This window comes from Dermacentor variabilis, chromosome 11 (genome assembly GCF_050947875.1).
Source record: "Dermacentor variabilis isolate Ectoservices chromosome 11, ASM5094787v1, whole genome shotgun sequence".
Lineage (NCBI taxonomy): Eukaryota > Metazoa > Arthropoda > Arachnida > Ixodida > Ixodidae > Dermacentor > Dermacentor variabilis.
Window position 1 is genome coordinate 9,321,804 of NC_134578.1, and position 18,430 is coordinate 9,340,233.

Here is an 18,430-nt window from a genome sequence, read left to right on the forward strand (position 1 = left end):
AATGAAAGCTATATGTAAGGGTTGGTTATATTCTGCACATTTCTCTATCACTTGATTGATAGTGTGAATATGGTCTATTGTTGAGTAGCCTTTACGGAATCCTGCCTGGTCCTTTGGTTGACAGAAGTCTAAGGTGTTCCTGATTCTATTTGCGATTACCTTAGTAAATACTTTGTAGGCAACGGACAGTAAGCTGATCGGTCTATAATTTTTCAAGTCTTTGGCGTCCCCTTTCTTATGGATTAGGATTATGTTGGTGTTCTTCCAAGATTCCGGTACGCTCGAGGTTATGAGGCATTGCGTATACAGGGTGGCCAATTTCTCTAGAACAATCTGACCACCATCCTTCAACAAATCTGCTGTTACCTGATCCTCCCCGGCTGCCTTCCCCCTTTGCATAGCTCCTAAGGCTTTCTTTACTTCTTCTGGCGTTACCTGTGGGATTTCGAATTCCTCTAGGCTATTCTCTCTTCCACTATCGTCGTGGGTGCCACTGGTACTGTATAAATCTCTATAGAACTCCTCAGCCACTTGAACTATCTCATCCATATTAGTAACGATATTGCCGGCTTTGTCTCTTAACGCACACATCTGATTCTTGCCTATTCCTAGTTTCTTCTTCACTGTTTTTAGGCTTCCACCGTTCCTGAGAGCCTGTTCAATTCTATCCATATTATAGTTCCTGATGTCCGCTGTCTTACGCTTGTTGATTAACTTAGAAAGTTCTGCCAGTTCTATTCTAGCTGTAGGGTTAGAGGCTTTCATACATTGGCGTTTCTTGATCAGATCTTTCGTCTCCTGCGATAGCTTACTGGTTTCCTGTCTAACGGAGTTACCACCGACTTCTATTGCGCACTCCTTAATGGTTCCCATGAGATAGTCGTTCATTGCTTCAACACTAAGGTCCTCTTCCTGAGTTAAAGCCGAATACCTGTTCTGTAGCTTGATCCGGAATTCCTCTAGTTTCCCTCTTACCGCTAATTCATTGATTGGCTTCTTGTGTACCAGTTTCTTCCGTTCCCTCCTCAAGTCTAGGCTAATTCGAGTTCTTACCATCCTATGGTCACTGCAGCGTACCTTGCCGAGTACGTCTACATCTTGTATGATGCCAGGGTTCGCGCAGAGTATGAAGTCGATTTCATTTCTAGTCTCACCATTCGGGCTCCTCCACGTCCACTTTCGACTAACCCGCTTGCGGAAAAAGGTGTTCATTATCCGCATATTATTCTGTTCTGCAAACTCTACTAATAATTCTCCTCTGCTATTCCTAGAGCCTATGCCATATTCCCCCACTGACTTGTCTCCAGCCTGCTTCTTGCCTACCCTGGCATTGAAGTCGCCCATCAGTATAGTGTATTTTGTTTTGACTTTACCCATCGCCGATTCCACGTCTTCATAAAAGCTTTCGACTTCCAGGTCATCATGACTGCATGTAGGGGCATAGACTTGTACCACCTTCAATTTGTACCTCTTATTAAGTTTGACAACAAGACCTGCCACCCTCTCGTTAATGCTATAGAATTCCTGTATGTTACCAGCTATTTCCTTATTAATCAGGAATCCGACTCCTAGTTCTCGCCTCTCCGCTAAGCCCCGGTAACACAGTACATGCCCGCTTTTTAGCACTGTATATGCTTCTTTTGTCCTCCTAACCTCACTGAGCCCTATTATATCCCATTTACTACCCTCTAATTCCTCCAATAATACTGCTAGACTCGCCTCACTAGATAGCGTTCTAACGTTAAACGTTGCCAGGTTCAGATTCCAATGGCGGCCTGTCCGGACAGGCGAAAAGTACATATACGGTCTAAAAATTAATCCGGAGTCCGCCACTACGACATGCCTCATAATCCGATTGTGGTTTTGGCACGTACAGCACCCTAATAAAATTAAAGTTGAACACTTCTGCCGCGATGCGATGTCTCGATATTGTTAAGTACGGCGCACAAGAACGCCTCAAGCAAACGCCTCCCCGTGTGTGTTCTTTGCATACTGTATACGCAGACAAAGAGCAGTGGTGCACGCAAGGTATTTAGCATCAAATCACCATCACCACTCTTGTGTTGGACTAAACGTTGAAGAAATTAAACATTTGCCGTCAACATCACCGCTAATTATCATTAGTAAAACCAAACACCATAGAATGCTTCGCTTACATCGATGCCTACAGTTCGCAGTATTCGCATATTTTTTACTTAACTCCAGACTTAAATTGGCGTTATTACAATATAGTACATGGGAAATATAAAAGAATTGTAGAACGGTGTTCTCACGGTGTTCTATATACCGGATGATTTCGCACAATTAATCAATTAGAGGGGGTAGATGTTCTGTTAAGTGCCCATATAGGGGACTGTCTGTTTCGGCAGCCGCTGATAGGCTGGAGTAGTATACACGAGCGAGAAGAGACCGGCCGGGCGACGTCTGCTTCGTTCTCGCCGTACCCCACACTGTAATATAATTTACACCCTTAAAAGTGAAAAAGGTGTAAATGTGTCTGTAAATCCCACCATAAGGGTGTAAGTTATAGACACATTTACAAATCATACCTTAAGGGTATCATTTATAAACACATTTACACCCTTTTTTCACATTTAAGGGTGTAAAGTATTTTACAGTGCAGCCCAGCCAATCAGCACGGCAGTAGCAATCGAAATGGACAGTCCACTAAGTGGACACCAAATGGAGACCCCCCCCCCCACTCCGAATTCCCAGATTTCTAAAGACCAGCCGAGTGGTATCACGGGTAGATGGAGGCTTGAATTGATCGAGAGTGGATGAAGAAATATCCTAAGCTTGGAATCAACGTTCCTGCTTCATAGCTTCCCATTTTCATCCACACTGTTGCTTATGTTTTAAATAAAGCATTTAAGCTTGGTAATGCCAAAGATAGGGTTAGTTGTTTCTATGCGATTTCAAATAGAATATCTTGACTTCAATAGAGGACATAAACGGAAGAGCAAACAAAGGCAAGCGTATTTTTTTTATTTATTGGGACACTTAATGAATATATTAAACTTAGATTGGGCAATATATTATTCTATGAGTTTATCATATTTTCCTGTGTGCTATTTAAAACTGTCACCGAAGGTCGCTGCTGCTCCTCAATTTGAATCACGCTTCGCAAAACCGTCACGTTGACGTGTAGTTACTTCGTCCACCACGCCGTCTGTCTGCCGCTCTCTGTGAATGAGCCAGTGCTGACGTCACACGAGAGACGCCATAGTCCAACATAGGTGGCGCCCCTCCGATGGGGAATTATCGTCATTTTCTCGCTTACAAAAGCTCCATTTTCCCTACAGATGACGAATTCGTTATTTCAGAAGCCTAACATTTCAACCTAGCTCAACTTAACATTTTCCCATCCCTCTCCCACGTGTAGGGTAGCAAACCGGTTAAGCTAAACTGGTTAACCTCCCTGCCTTTCCTTCTCCACTTTTTCATTCCTTCCTTCCTTTAGTGACCCTTTAAACTTGATTGCGGCTGTGGGTTGTAAGAGAGGTCAAAGGATAATCACTCCTCTAAATTCCTTTTGAAGGCACCCGTATTATACTGTGCGCAGGAGCTGCGCTCTTTGTTCGCAATACGAACTACTTGAACTTTGAGGCGGGATTCCATTGGTAGTTCGCCAGCCTACTCTGGATAGGGAGGTAACGACAGAAGCTCTGACGTCACCAGAATGAACGCACAGCCATATCACGCAGCACTTCTAAAGCTAACTTGCACAGCCCTAGCCACCATATTATACAACTTTTCTGCACTCAATACAACCATGCTATCTACTGAAGTCCATGGATTCGGCTGTTTCAGTAGCCATTCCCTATCCGCGTCAACTCGAATGCACTGCAGCGAAAGTGTGCAAGGTTAATAATAATAATAATATTTGGGGTTTTACGTGCCAAAACCACTTTCTGATTATGAGGCACGCCGTAGTGGAGGACTCCGGAAATTTCGACCACCTGGGGTTCTTTAACGTGCACCTAAATCTAAGCACACGGGTGTTTTCGCATTTCGCCCCCATCGAAATGCGGCCGCCGGGGCCGGGATTCGATCCCGCGACCTCGTGCTCAGCAGCCCAACACCATAGCCACTGAGCAACCACGGCGGGTTGTGCAAGGTTCGTCGCCATCCTTTAAACCATTGAATGTAATCTGCCATTTTAAAGGTTTTATGAAATGGATAACATTTACTGAATCCTACTTTCGGCTAAGTTTAGTGCATCCCAACATGAGGTTGATACAAGCGAAGTGTAGCACCAGTGTGATCGCAAGCCATCTTGTTTGTGCTGGTTGGTGATGGGTTATGCGAAAAAGGCTTAGCAAGTACTCTTTCTTTTTTTGGGGGGGGCAATCAATAATATTGTTTCGCTTTCAAACAATGTATTGCGTTCAAATTGTTATTTATCATGGTGCTTTAAGATTGTCAGGGCTTTGAAGGTACCTTGAATATCTTTGAAACTTTCCGCAAAAACTGCTACGAACAATTCCTTCACGCATGCTGCTCGTATATTGTTAGGATCGGCCTGCAGGGGTACAGCTCTGCAAAGCCATTTAAGCCCGATGCACGTGCTTCGATCAACCCGCGGTGCTGGCGCCCTTCGGAGAACCAGCGAGGACGACAGCGCTAACCCACCATGCGCCTCGTTCGGAGAATCGGTGACGGCAGCAGGCCGGGCCACGTTTGGCGCCCAACGTATTGTTGGTTGGTTTGCCGGGTCTTCATGGTCTGTCTCGGCCGCAAGAAGAGCTTCCCTAACAAAAGGGTGCTTGGCGGTACGGGGGCCCCAGGATTCGTCACAGCCTGCTGACACTCGTGGCGACTACAGGAGAAAGGCAGCTCTGGAATTTAGAGGGGCAAGACAATGGGCAACCGGCAGCCGCGCTGTGGGGGTCAGCTCGGGGAACCTACGCGCCTTTTAAGGCTCAAGATAATGGACAACCGGCGGGTCGACTGCGTTGACGATGACGTCGAACGGTTCTCTCACCTAGGGATCTAGGGAGAACGGAGTGCTCGTGATCGTGCTCGTCAATGTACTCGTCATATTGCTCGTGAGAGCTGTGTGCTCGTTTGCTGCATGCTCGTCTTGCGTGCTCCATTTGGGAGCCACGCTAGACTGTCGATGTATCTCTTGCTTAAAATGTAAATACTGTAAATAAACCCTGTACGCCTAGTTCCTCCCAAGTTCCTCCCTACGACCTCCAACCCTTACAAATGGTGGCAGCGGCGAGATCGTCCGAGAACTCTAATAACTGGATGCCAGCGGTCCATGGGATCGTCCTCCAAACTCTAACAATATATAAAACCATGGAGGAGCGTGACTATGGTAGTCAGTTGGTCGCCTATTGTACTACCGCATTTACTCGCATAAAATGTTCGCACTTTATTTTGGGGGGGGGAGGGGGGGAAGATTGGTTTGGGAGTGCGATAATTAGGCAGTGAATATTCCGAGAGAAAGTTCTAGATGGTAAAGAAATTGTGTGGTTGTAAATTAGGGTTCTTACACAAGCCCACTGTAAGCTCAAACAAAAAAATGCTTTTTAAGAGCATTGATCTTTCTAATGAAAGCACAGGTTATACACAATGATGAACTGCGAGTGCCTTGCATTGGCTAAACTAATCGCTAAAAGATCTCAGTACTACAAAATTCCTTTAAAAAAATAATAAAGGACTCTGGTACCACGCAGGAAATTACATAGCTTCCAAGATCAGAAAACGTGTGGTACGGGGCTTCACCACTTCTGGCTACCCGCGGGCTGCCAGAGCCAGCCAGAGCGCCTTCGTTTTTTTCGCGTTGTTCCGCCCACTGCGCCACACACTTCCGCCGGGTGTTCGTTTTACTCGGGCTGGACAGTTCTGGCTACCCGCGGGCTGCCACAACTACCCAGGATGATTGTGGTCTGGCTGCTCTCTGGAAGTCCTCTCTCTGGCTAGCAGACGGCTAAAAGAAGCGGTGAGCGCTCGCCGCCATGTTTGTGGGGACTTGATCGTTTGCAACGCGGGCGCTTGAGGACTTTACCTGGCTCAGGCTACGGTCAACTTCGCATTTCCTTAGTTCTAGGCTTGGGTTCTATAGGTTCCTAGATCTTCTCAGGTTCTAACGCACCGTTCCGCATTGCGAGGCGGGGCGATACGAGCGGCGGTGAACCATTTGGAGCTTTTATCTGTGTGTGTATTTCCCATGAACGCTTCTTCCCGACAGTGAACAGCGTGCTGCGCTCTGACGCGTGCATGTTATCTGCATTGTGTTCCGCGCAATTTTAGACGCTCATTCACACACATCGTGGCGCATTTTCGGTTCACCTTTCTCTGGTGGTGTTCCTTTTCGCATATTTCGCGTGTATATGCGGCGATATGTCCTTTTTCCGCAGTTAGCGAAGGCGTTGCAGCTATAGCCCGTGTTCGCTCCGTCTCTCCGTCGTATACGCTTGGGTGGCAGCTCGCGAAACCGATATGTGTTCAAAGTGCAGGCCGTTGATGTTAAGAAAGGACTGGTTGAGTACAATAGGTATACGTACATTAGCTTATTGCTCTCATGACCGCGACCAACATTGTTTTTCGCGCGAAACTTTTCGCTGGTCACAGACGTCGTGTATTTTCATGCGCCAGCCGCGTCCCCAGCTTCTTGTCATTGGGATGAGTCGGAGGCCGTTAGTTGCGCTGCGTCAAGTGCGGTTGGCCCAGTGCGCGTTGTTGCGATTGGGGGTCCGAAGGTATGTGGAATGTACTTTGCTCGAGGAGGAGTAAGGAAATTCAAAGTAGTACAGAAAATGTTCAAGAAGTTGCAGCAGGCGGTCACTCCCGCCGTCCGTTGCTCTTTTTATGCCCTGCGTGCTCATTGTTGAGTCACTTCCCCTAATCCGGCGTCAGGAGACCGATGACACCAGGCCCCACAAATCCGGAGGTCTGTTGCCCTTTCCCTCCGAAGGGAGATTTCTCAAAAACACACGCACGTCACTGGGCACAAACAAGGAAAAGGGTACACCGTACACTGTCTCAAATCGTACACTGACTCTGCCCCCGGTGTGAACGTGCTAATTTGGGCGGCTGACAGGTGATGGACCGTATCCTTGCACTGTTTGGCCAAACCTCTCCTGACCAAGGAACTCCCGTGCTGGCCATAAATCATCCGTTTTGCGAACCGCATTTACGAGGCCCGTTTCCCATAATCGCGCTAGCAGTGACCGGAGGTTGTCGCGGGGTGAAGGAACGATCGCAACAGCGTCCTGTGCCGAGTCGCGCGAGATGTCGCCAGAGTGATCGTATCCCTGAATGCAACTATATCGTTTCAAACTGGAAATGCATAAATAGGCCGACTATACGCCGAGCGCGCGCAGGCCTCGCCGCCAGCTGCCATGTTGGTACGGCATGTTCACATTTATCCCGCAGCCAGCTGCCCCAGCGTTCGATTTTGCAAACTTCGGGCAGCTTCAGGTTGTCTTGTGATCCCAGCCCACGTGACTTCCTATCAGGACCAGAACTAGCTGGCTGCCAGAACGTCGAAAATCAAAGAGGCCCAGATGATGCGCGCCACCCAATCTCGGAGGCCATGCCATTGTAACGTTCCTTCCGTTGGTCTTACGGCATGGCTATTAAAAGAGGGGCGCAAATTAACACCTAAACAGACGAAATAGACAGCACCTATGCATCTGTTAATTTACGACCCTCTTGTAATAGCTACCTTTCACTAACTAACACAACAATGCTGTAAGCGTATATATACGCTTACGGCATTTAACACCCTGTCTATGCCATCGATGCAGAACAGGATGTGATAATCCGAATTTTAGTATGGAAGGTTTGTATTCATTTTGGCGTTTATACAAAAACATACCAAAATCACATATATGCTCTAAATAAAAAAAAATGTGCTCAAGGCTTCTGAAGAGTGCGACCTACGGTATTACAAGGAAATAAATACCTGAAGGGAATAAATAAATAAATAAATAGAGGTGCAAATGATCATCATAGAAAACGGACCAACATTAGCCCTAAGGTATAGAGAATGGTCGCACCTCTTAGGACTTCAGCTATCTAACCTGCATGTGCTCAGACCGATAGCTTTATTAGAGTAATAAAATAATATAAAGTAAATAATGTTTGCGTGTTCCGTACGATGTCGGCCTATCGTTAGTGCAGAGCTGTCAATGCTTGCGGCCCAGAAAGTAAGTCGAAGAACCAAACTCAAAAGCGCGAACTCGAAACTAATGTTATTTTATGGAACCAAGCGCATATAGGAGCTGTTTGGAAGCGCAAATACAGAGAGAGCATAATAGAGAAGTTTAGTTTAGGGTCGCAAGCGGCTTGCGTACGCAAACCGCTTGCGTTTCCTAAACTAAACTCTCTAATACTTGCGCATCCACAGTTATCATTCGCGCCATAAACACTGACAGCTTTTTCGCAGCTAGTGTTCGCTCAGGCGAACCCGAAACAGCTGTTCTCGTTTCACAAAATTTCGTTCCGAACGTTAGCACTTCGGCCTGGGGGTCCAAGACCAAAATCCGTTCCGCACTGCGAACGCCTAGCTCGCTTGTGACTCGAAGTCGCGACGCTGTGCCCCGCGTCCATGCAAGACGCCATACGGCACAAACGCGCGCGACGCCAGGCGCTAGCTCGCACCTACTAATCCTCTCGCCGCTTCGGGTACCCCCCCCCCCACCCCCCACCAAGGGTCGCAGCAGCTTTGACGTGCATCGGGGGGGGGAGGGGGAGAGAAGAGCGAAAAAAGGCGGGAAGGCCGAGAGCGTCTCTTCTCCACGTCGCCGCGGACCCGCTTGCAAAGAGGCGGTCCGTACCTGCCGCCCGGTGGCGTACGCTGGCGAGGCAGCCACTCGAAACGCGCGCTGCGATTCCAGGCAGAGCCGGCCCTCGATAGAGAGAGAGGGCGTCGCGCGGAGGAAGGAGAGGGCGAAAGCAGGCTCGCCGTGCAAGCCGTCGGGAAAACGCATTCGCTCCGCAGTCGCGCTCCGAGAGCGACCCGTGAACACGCCACCGCGCGCTGCGCCCTGCCGCCGCCCGTTGTTGTTGTTTTTTTGTTACCAGCGAAGACGTCGACAGCGTCACGAGTTCAGCGGAGTGTGGAACGCGTGCGTGGTGGCTGCGGCTTTTGTTTTGTGTTCCTTTGGGTTCCGTTGCCTCCGTCCGAGGTGTGACACGCGTGTGGTGGCGAATCCGCGGTGATCAACGACTCGGAAGCGAGGCCCTCCTCCTGGAAACGTTGCTCGGAACCGAAATGGCTGCTTTGCGAATCGCGACGTTGATCGTACGGTCGTCACCGGTGATGCGGTGACCGGGTGGACGTATTCGCCGCTCAGGCGCCAGGAAGAGCCCGGGAACATCTGCACAGAGTATTCTTTTTTTCGTTTGTGTGAGTGAGTATCTCGCGTCACCGTCGAGCTCGCTCGGTGTGGGCGCAGACCCGTTCGTTTGCAGCGTGAGCAGACCAGCAGCCAAGAGCGTTGCGCGTAATTGGGACCCTGCGAGGGGGCAAGGACTGTGACGCCAGATGTCCTAAGGACAAGAGCGGCTCGCTCGGCGTGATACCCGCAAAGCCTTTCGGCTCCCACGGCCCCGGACCGCTGTCCTGGGCTAACCACCAAAGGAAGACTCGTCCGACAGTCGGCGCCAAGGGGGCCGACACCCGTAGTATCGCGACGCCGTCGGCACAGGATTACTACCTTGGTGACATCGGCGGCGGCCGCAGCAGCTTCACCACGCTGAACTTCACGGACTTCTCGGCCGCCTACCCGACTTCCATGTCGGGGGTGGTGGCCGACCCCCTGGACCCGGACAAGTCGGCCTTCATGGAATTGCAAGGACAGGCGGCCCCCGCGCCTCACCAGCCGTACCCTCTGCGCGCCCCGGGCTACCAGCCGCCCGGTGCGCAGGGCCACGACGGCCCGCCGGGGTTCCAGACGCAGGGTCCGCACAGGGCCCCCCTGGGCGCCTACCCTTTTCCGGGCATCAACAACGGGCCCCTGCACAACTCGTACGGCGGACACCCGACGCATCCGTACCTGAGCTCCTACCCCGGCGGACCTTGTGGACCGTGTCCGTCGCCACCGAGGGACGGTGAGTGTGAATTTCGTTGGTCGATGCGGAACTCGCTGAATGTGCCTCGAGGCATAACCGTGGTCACAGCCACTCCGAACTTAGTGGAAGCTTAGGTACGTTCTGCGAAGGGCACCCCTGACGTTATATAGTTCCGTTGGTGGAGCCGAATATATTCGCTGCTTTGGCACGTGTTCGCCATCGCTGTGCACTGTCGCCACTCGTGGAACTGTGTGAGCCGCGACAGGTCCTTTCTGTCCAGCTGGCAATATAGATATATGGCGCGAAAAGCATTGCACATTGGTATATAGGCTTAGTGTGTCGCGCCCAAGCTCACTTATTTAGTCAAGTTCCTGACTGCCGAGGCACAGCCTTCACCATGCGCAGCTTCATCTACACAACGTTAAACTTAATTGACAGGCAAGCGAAAATTAAACAAAAAAATTGTAGAACGGTCTTTTGCGTTTTCTCGCATGACGCACTGCTAGTGTCACTGCATCTTAAATGATGAAAATTGGTTATTTAAAGCAACAAGAGATAGATGGTTCCATGATCGTCGATAAGTAATACCACCGATCACGGAAACTTCACGCCATGTCTTCAGTGCACTGCGCTATTTTCATGATCCTGCCAGTGCATCTAGTGAGAATTGTAGATGTCAATCACTGTCGTTCTTCCCGTAGAGCGCGCGGTTTCGGTATCCGAAAACTTTGTTAGTATCGAGGTATATGCGATATTTGTCACTTCGTGCAGACATACACAGCTGACCTCCTTTGCAGGAGTCTCGGTAAGGTTCAGAACTTCTAGGAACACAAAATCCCAACACTGACCTTCATGTCCTAGCTTTCGAGAGCTGGATTCGACACGGGAAGTCGTCGGCGCACTGATGGCCGAACAGTTCGGGCGGTTGGAATGGCACTGAAAGTACATGCGGGCAAACGTCGGCAATGCTGCTTCGTCGCCTTCGCGGGAATATGCACAGAGCTCGAAGCACAAAAGCGCAGTGGGCGTCGTGTCACATGTTTCGCCGCGATCCTGCGTGAGCGTTGAAAGCTCTCATGCGGACAACTCCCTCCAGAGGGCAGAACCAGGCGCGTTGCACGGCTGCCTTTTATGGCGGCGGTTTTCTACCGTACAGGTTGGACGGCTATAACACGAACCGCGGGTTCATAAGGGCCGACAGTAAATCCAGCAGGACGGTAAAAAATAACGTGCGTGGTGGCATCGGGTGCCATTCCTTTTCAAAGAAGGTGTTCATATCTATCCATGCTGGTTCACGCTTCGAAAATACCGAGCAAAGAAAAAAAAAACGCGTTGTGCGCTATGCCCTAACGGCAGTCGCCGCAAAGGATATGCATTCCCGCCCCGACGTGCGCGTCGGAAATCGCCATGCAAATGCGCGTGTATAGTGCACGGCTTAAGAGTCTTTCAGCTGAATGGGCGCTGACCTCTCCCGACAAGATGATTATCCGCCGAGGGCCCCAATTACGCCTAAATGGCTTGTTTGCCTAGGTGGGAGGCAAAAAGGCGCGCGAGATAATGAGATCATTGATCGAGACGCTTGTTGACTCTGCCGCGTGCGCCATTGTGGCTTGCGGCTTCTTTTTATTCTCTGCTTTCGCCCCCCTCCTTCTTTCACTTATCTCGCGAATTACGCGCGCGACGGTTGTTAGCCTGTCACTACTCGCTTTCACGGACAATGATCACGGGCGTGTATGTTTTGGTCAGCGTGCCCCCTGGTCTTTCTGTAGGCTTTTACTTGTGCCGTTAAATGTTTCGAAGACGTCGGCAAGTTGGTCGCTGACAATATGGCCGCACGGATACGCACATACGTACTGCCATCTTAGAGGGCAACTAAAGATAGACAATTAATTACTTTCGACCTATATATATATATATATATATATATATATATATATATATATATATATATATATATATATATACTCGTTAAGAGAAAAATTTTCGATAATTTCGCCGTAACAGATAGGTTGGTGGAACAAAAAATGAGAGCTTGATTTCTTAAACTTTGCGCCGATACGTCGGTACGGCGTTACGCGAATTTTAACGTACTTTGTTTTTTTTTAATTTCCTTCTGGGCCACCGCGGCTTGGCAAACCTCTGTTTAGGGAGATATCGTAGACGGTGACTGGTTGGACACGACATGAAGCTTTGGCCTCAACTTCAGAGAACATACATTGCAAAAGCGCTTTGGAAGCTGATTAAGCAATGTCCAAACGGCGCGAGCAGCATACCTGGCGCTTGTTCTAAAAGCGGGGCTAAATATGTATTCCACACTTTCCGCTCATGAACTGAATCGGGATTAGTGTGTTTTGCTCTTCGTTCTTTATTTGGCAAATATTTTTGAAGAAGCGGCTTGTTACGTTTCTGACTCAGTAAATTTCTTTGGTGCGGTCACTATGCGATTATTCTCGCCTAATCGCTCGCGGGTGTGCTCAGTTCCGATAGATTAGTTCTTGCTGCGCTCAAGGCTTGAAACGTAGCCGTTTTGTACATTGTAATGCCTTGTAGAAAAGACGTATTGTCGCTAGTAACTCGCTTACTCTTGTGGACCGTCATGAACATTCAGCTTGGACCATTCGTGCGCTATCGGCGTACTCCGTCGTTTATTGCGCGTATATAATTCGAGTGTGCGCTTATTCACTCATTGACACGTTGGCGATAGAGGGGGCGTAAGTTTTCGTGCCAGTTGGCGTAGATGTGCGTTGATATTGTGCGCGAAACTTACTATGACATGAAGAGGCGCTACTCCCTTTGTCATTGTTCAACGAGCGGTACTCACTCTTGCCGACGTTCCGGGGCTGAAGCACATTTTTCGAAGGTTAGCGATGCAACGTTGGCGGAAGGGCAAATTCCTGTATCCTCGAGGAAAGCCGTACATCTCGAAGTGCCGGTAACACGTAAGGACAGTTGCAGCAACGGTCCGCGAACTTGGCTGCGCAGATTCATTCCGTTTCCTTAATATGCCAGTCACTACTTTTGCAGCCAACTACTGCACACGTCATCAATCCACATAATTCAATCCCGCACGATTGGAGCACTGTGCGTTGGCGAAAACTCAGTTGCATTTCCGGCAGTTCATCGCACAGAAGCAATTAGTGTAGAAGCGGTGATGGTTTCGTATTCGTTGGCTGTCGCTGAGGCGATGCGCGGCGTGCCGCCGAAAGCGCCATCTCGTTTCTCCATAACGAACTGCTCCGTGAAAATGGTCAATACTATATACATAACTACGCTTTAGTGTAGAGAATGCATGCGCAGACACCCAAGAAAGGCAAAACCGTTGTCGTGCGTTTTAATTTGTATGTTGTACGAGAGTGGTGCTGATGAATTGAGTCGAGGCTTGTTTCGGTGATGCGTTTGAATATGTCCATTTTTACATAGTTTTGGCAACTTTATTATGACGAGTAAGTGGAATGCGGCTTCTGCGTTCTATTGTGATTTGAGATTTCATTGAACGCAAGTCCGTTCTCGGGCTGTTTAGGAGCGTTGGCTAAAACAGTGGTATGTCGCGGCAAATGTTTCGCATTTCATTTTTTCTTGAGGCGCTCTATGGACTAGCTTTACACAGCGCTGCCTACTCGTCGTATGATAAATATACGTTGCAAATTAACAACATAACACCTTCGTTATTCGCGGTAATAGCGCGATTCTCAGTCATTACCAGTCGCCGAATGCGAAGCACATCTTTATCGAAAAATGCGCATTGATAATATCTGCCGGCGAACTTAGCCTCCCGACCCGCATACGTTTTTTTTTTTTTTTTTTTTTTGCAAACAAGCTAAAGCTGTGCAAAAAAAAAAAAGGTGTGTTTCATCTTCCTCGTGCGGGCGAAAACACCGATGGCGGCACTATTTTCGATTGAAACACATCACACCTGCGACCGCGTTCCGCGGTGCCCTTGTGGCAAGCAACACATACTGCTGTTCCTGATACGTATCGCGCCACATGTGTTACGTGGGATATTCTGGCGCTAAGCGATGACGCCTGTCGAGCAACTGCGACAGCGACGCATAAACATCAGGCACATACGAGAGAAACGCTCAGTACAAAGTAAATCGCCATAGCGCGTAAACGTGTGTCAAGTTTCTTTCATTTTGCCCTGTGTGTAACAGCACAGCGCAGTGAACAGAACGAAGTGAATCGGGATTCCCCAAGGAGGCAGTGCCCAAACAACGTGAAAATCACACGAATATCAGCAGCCACATTGCTGTTATTGATGCCACGACATAGCCGGTAGGGTATTATAGTGTTGTTTTCACGTACACGACAATGATGTGCCTGGAAAGAAATCATCAGACGACGCCTCGACGGAGAGCTTGAATATGCCTCTCGAAACAAACGTTATCCTGCAGGTTGGCGGTGCAATGAGATTACTCGGTCCACGTGCGGCGTGGAAAAGATGGGCAGCACGTTCTTGAGAACTGAAAATTAACTTTGCACTTGAAAGCATGCGCCCCAAGGTGACGCACTTAACTCCACGATTCTACAAGCATGCTGTCCATGAAGATAGTCTAAATACGCCACCGGGCGCTGAATTTTTGGTACTTGGAGCAGCAAAGTCCCGAAAAATCTGCTTTAGTAGTGACATTCCGCCTGCAAGGATGTATCAGATTCCACCTTCTAGATTAGTTACAGCGCAAAAGGTAACGCGAGACAAAACAGCGTAACAAATGCAATTGTTTCCACGTAAACGCTATAGCTTGCCATCTCCGGCAGGCATCTCTGCTTGGAGCTTAATAGGCAAATTAGTGAGTAGAAAGGTGCTGCATTTAATAAGCACTTACTGCAGAGCTCACTCAAGATATGTAGACAGATGGACAGTTCGACGTGTTCAAGATTTATGCGCACAATAGTTCAGCTACACTAGGTGTTCCTCTATAATGCACATCAGTAATACGCGTACAATAAGTAAGTACAACATTTCATAGAAGCATCAAGATTGTAGGCCGAGTCGCTCCGGCCCATTGCACGGCATAGGGGCAGGAAGCGATACCGTCCCTACATATCTATATAGAACTGGGCAGAAATGGCCTGCTGTTACATCTGTATTGCAGTCTCTTAGCGACTAACACGCCCAAACTCCGTACAATGCATCAAATGGTTCCAAGTAAGCCATTCTGCATATACGCAAAAGCTAGAGCCTTTCCCTTAGCCACACCAGTGATGACAGGCATTGAAGACATCGGCTTTTGCAACGGTGTCCGCAATGGAGTTCAGGCAGCGCATTGGGCACCCCTTCTACTATAAGCGCGCAAACAAACTGCCCGTATCATGTTTCCCCAGCTCCCCCAGCAGCGCAGGCATACAGTATATATATATATATACGCCTGCACACCCGCCCACTGCCGCGTAGTCACACATCGTTCTTGAGAAATGGTTGCAAGCATCCTGCGGCCGCCGAGTATCCACGCCTTCTGCCCTGCCGACCGTTCTTTCTTCGCTTTTTTAGTTTCGAAACGGGCCGATCCTTCTCCGTTTCGCGATCTCATCGACACGTATACGGCCGCCGCGGACCGCCACAGCGTTGTTCGCCCGGTGGTGTATGGTACACGCACACGTACCGACACCGCCTGCCTCGGCACCGCCGTGGTGCCTTCGTCATTTCGCGGCGTCTCCGGCGGCGCGTTGTCGGCAGAGAGAAAAAAAAAAAAAAAAGGCGCGACACGACTTCTGAGAAACGGCTCCATTAGGGGCGGTTCGGGCCGGGCTCGTTAGGGAGTGCTCGGTTTACCTGGCGCGGCGGTCGGTCGGTCGGCATGCGCGAGGCGGGCTGGCCGTGGTCGGTGTCGGCGCGCCGCCGGTCCACCTTGAGCCATCAGCGCCAGCTTCGCACCGCGGCATCTATCACGGCGTCGTCTCCGCCGCCTATCCACGGCGCGTACTGTCTGTCTGTGTGTGCGGGCAGGCTGGACGAGGAGGGCGGGCTTCGCGCAGGCGGCGAACTTTGCTCGAGCGCCTGTTTGCGCGAGGCATTTGGCGGGGCGATGTAGACGCTTTGAAGCGGCTAAACCACATTGAGCGCATTTCGGGCTTACTTTCGACGATCGAGTGCGCGCGGCCTTCGCCACAAAGCGCGATCAACACGCCGTAATAATGAACGCTGTGCGTGCCGTACCGTTTTCGCCTCGAAGGAGCGTTCTGACAACACGTGTTCTGACAGTTGTAAGACAACCGCTCATTTCTCGCGCGCGATAGGATGGCACACAGCGAGTATGAATGTTGGGAAACGCAAATTACGTTAATTTGATACGAAAGAGACAGAGAGAGAAGTATATGAGAGGGAAGGTGGGGAGGTTAACCAGATGCACGATCTGTTTGCTACCCTGCACTGGTAAAGTTCGTGTCTTGATGACGCACCTGCTGTCGTCGACATTATTGTGAGGTCATGACACAGCAAAATCTACTGACGTTGTTTAGAAATATGGAAATAGATATGATGTCGTTGCTCATGAAAAAAAAAAAACCAAATGGGATGCGCGTGTGGTTTTATATTGTTCTCGCGTATGGCAGTCGCAGTAGGTGCAAGGCAGACGATAGAGAGAGAAAGGACAGGAAAGGCAGGGAGGTGAACCAGACGAGCACCCGGTTTGCAACCCTACATTGGGAGTGGGGGAAAGGGGAATAGAAAGAGGAAAAAGGGAGAGCGTACGCGAGCACTGAATGTGTGCGGAAGGATGCACAGGGACACTATAAACGGCCTCTTAAGCCGGTGCACTTCATGTAGTGTACTACAGTGCACGAATCGCTTTTCGTGCCAGTGATGGGTGGGACCACGGTCCGAGTATCTTCGACGAAGCGTTCCCTTCGATATCGGCGGAGAGCGCGCAGTCGTCGTCCCCAAGTTCGTTCGCGGTGCACCTCGGCTGTGGGTGCAGCAGCGGCGAGCAGCACCACCCGAGCGACGAATGCTGGCCGGCCTGCCCCCATATAGTGCACGCCGGCGATGGATTGCTCGCACCCTCGCCCCGGTGGGCCATCGATCACGCTCCGTGCGCGGTGAACACGCGTTGCGTAGTGCGCGCTCGGACTGGCACCGGCTCTGTGCGTGTGCCAGATCGTATGTGTCGGCGGGCTCGCGTCCTTCTCGGGGCCAATGAGGCCAGCTGGTCTGCAGAGCGCCGCACGCAGGCCGTGGCCCGGACGATGGCAACTTGTTGGCCCTAGCGGCGGCTGCTGCTTTGCTGCCCCTGTCGGACACGCACTTACAGACCAATCTTACTCGACGAGTCTTGGGGCAAAAAGCGCGAAAAAGGACGACGGCACACAGATGCAGACCAACAAACACGAGGTCCTTCCAACAAATTTATGCAGTTGGTGTTTAAGTTAACGAGAGTGATAAACATACGGCAGCCAGAAACTCGAGAGCGTCGGTGTGTATACGTTGGTGGGTGTGCGTTCGCGTGTGTGGTGCATAGTTCCATTCATAACAGTGAACTGCGCCAGTTATATAGCAACAGGATTGACCTCAGGCACGCTCGCACCAGTTCGCGTATTCACGCTGTTGGTGACCCTTTAATTGGAGACAAGCCCGATGCCTAACTCGTCGTTGCCGAAAGAGTGGTGACGCCACTTCTGGCGCGCCACGATACGCAGTTCTTGGCGTCACAATTTTTACGTCACCCGTCAGGCAATTAGCGCGCGCGCCTACCGTCTCGCGTGATGTTGGGCAGGGGATTCGGGTCGAGGCATCGCGGATTATGCGTCAGTAAATACAAGGAAAGCTGGCTATGTTTCTGAGTTTTTCTTTTAGTTAATGGGGGAATGTTCTTCGCGGCTTCTTCACCGGTAAAGTGACAAGGAAGAGAAGTGGGAGGGGGGAGGGAAGTGGCTTCCTGGGGGAGCGGCGGAGTGGGCCAGGCCGCTGACAAGCCGCTTGCGAGCGCTACTTTCGCGCGAAGACGATGCCGTGTCTTGGCACTCCACGGGACACCTGACGGCACCCTCTTACGGGCTCAGCGGGGAGGCCCCGAAGGTACGACGCTGTGGTCGAGCTATTGCGGCTTAATTGAACATCACTCGCATCTTGTTTATTGTGCAGCCGCAGCAGCGTGCGAAAAGAAGCGTGGTGGTTGGTTGTGGTTAAAAAAAAATTATTATTTTTGTTTTTGCTGCGTAAAGCAGTAATGTTCAAGGAGGCCGAGTATATAGCCTCTGCAATGTCACACTGTATAGCTTAGCGCGCTGAAGTGCGAGCTTTAGAGGCGGATACATTATTTGGCACAGAGAAAGAGGGCGACAGTCTGAAGAAATCTGTGAAAATCGCAAGGTTTGGAGTGTCATAATTAGCAAAGTGATAATCATTTGCCAACTGGAGCCTAATTCAAAGCCAAGTAACAGCGGTGGAGAAGAGAAATTACATTTC

The 18,430-nt window shown here is 50.0% G+C and overlaps 1 protein-coding gene across 1 annotated transcript in view; it reads left to right on the plus strand.

Annotated features, from left to right (window-relative positions):
* The first annotated feature begins 9,441 nt into the window (after positions 1-9,441).
* The window catches only part of LOC142564284 (uncharacterized), a 111,913-nt gene continuing 102,924 nt past the window's right edge, over positions 9,442-18,430 (plus strand). Inside the window, exon 1 of the mRNA XM_075675229.1 lies at positions 9,442-10,068. Within this exon, the coding sequence (XP_075531344.1) occupies positions 9,753-10,068 (316 nt within the window). The 5' untranslated portion in view covers positions 9,442-9,752. The remainder of the gene's footprint in view (positions 10,069-18,430) is intronic.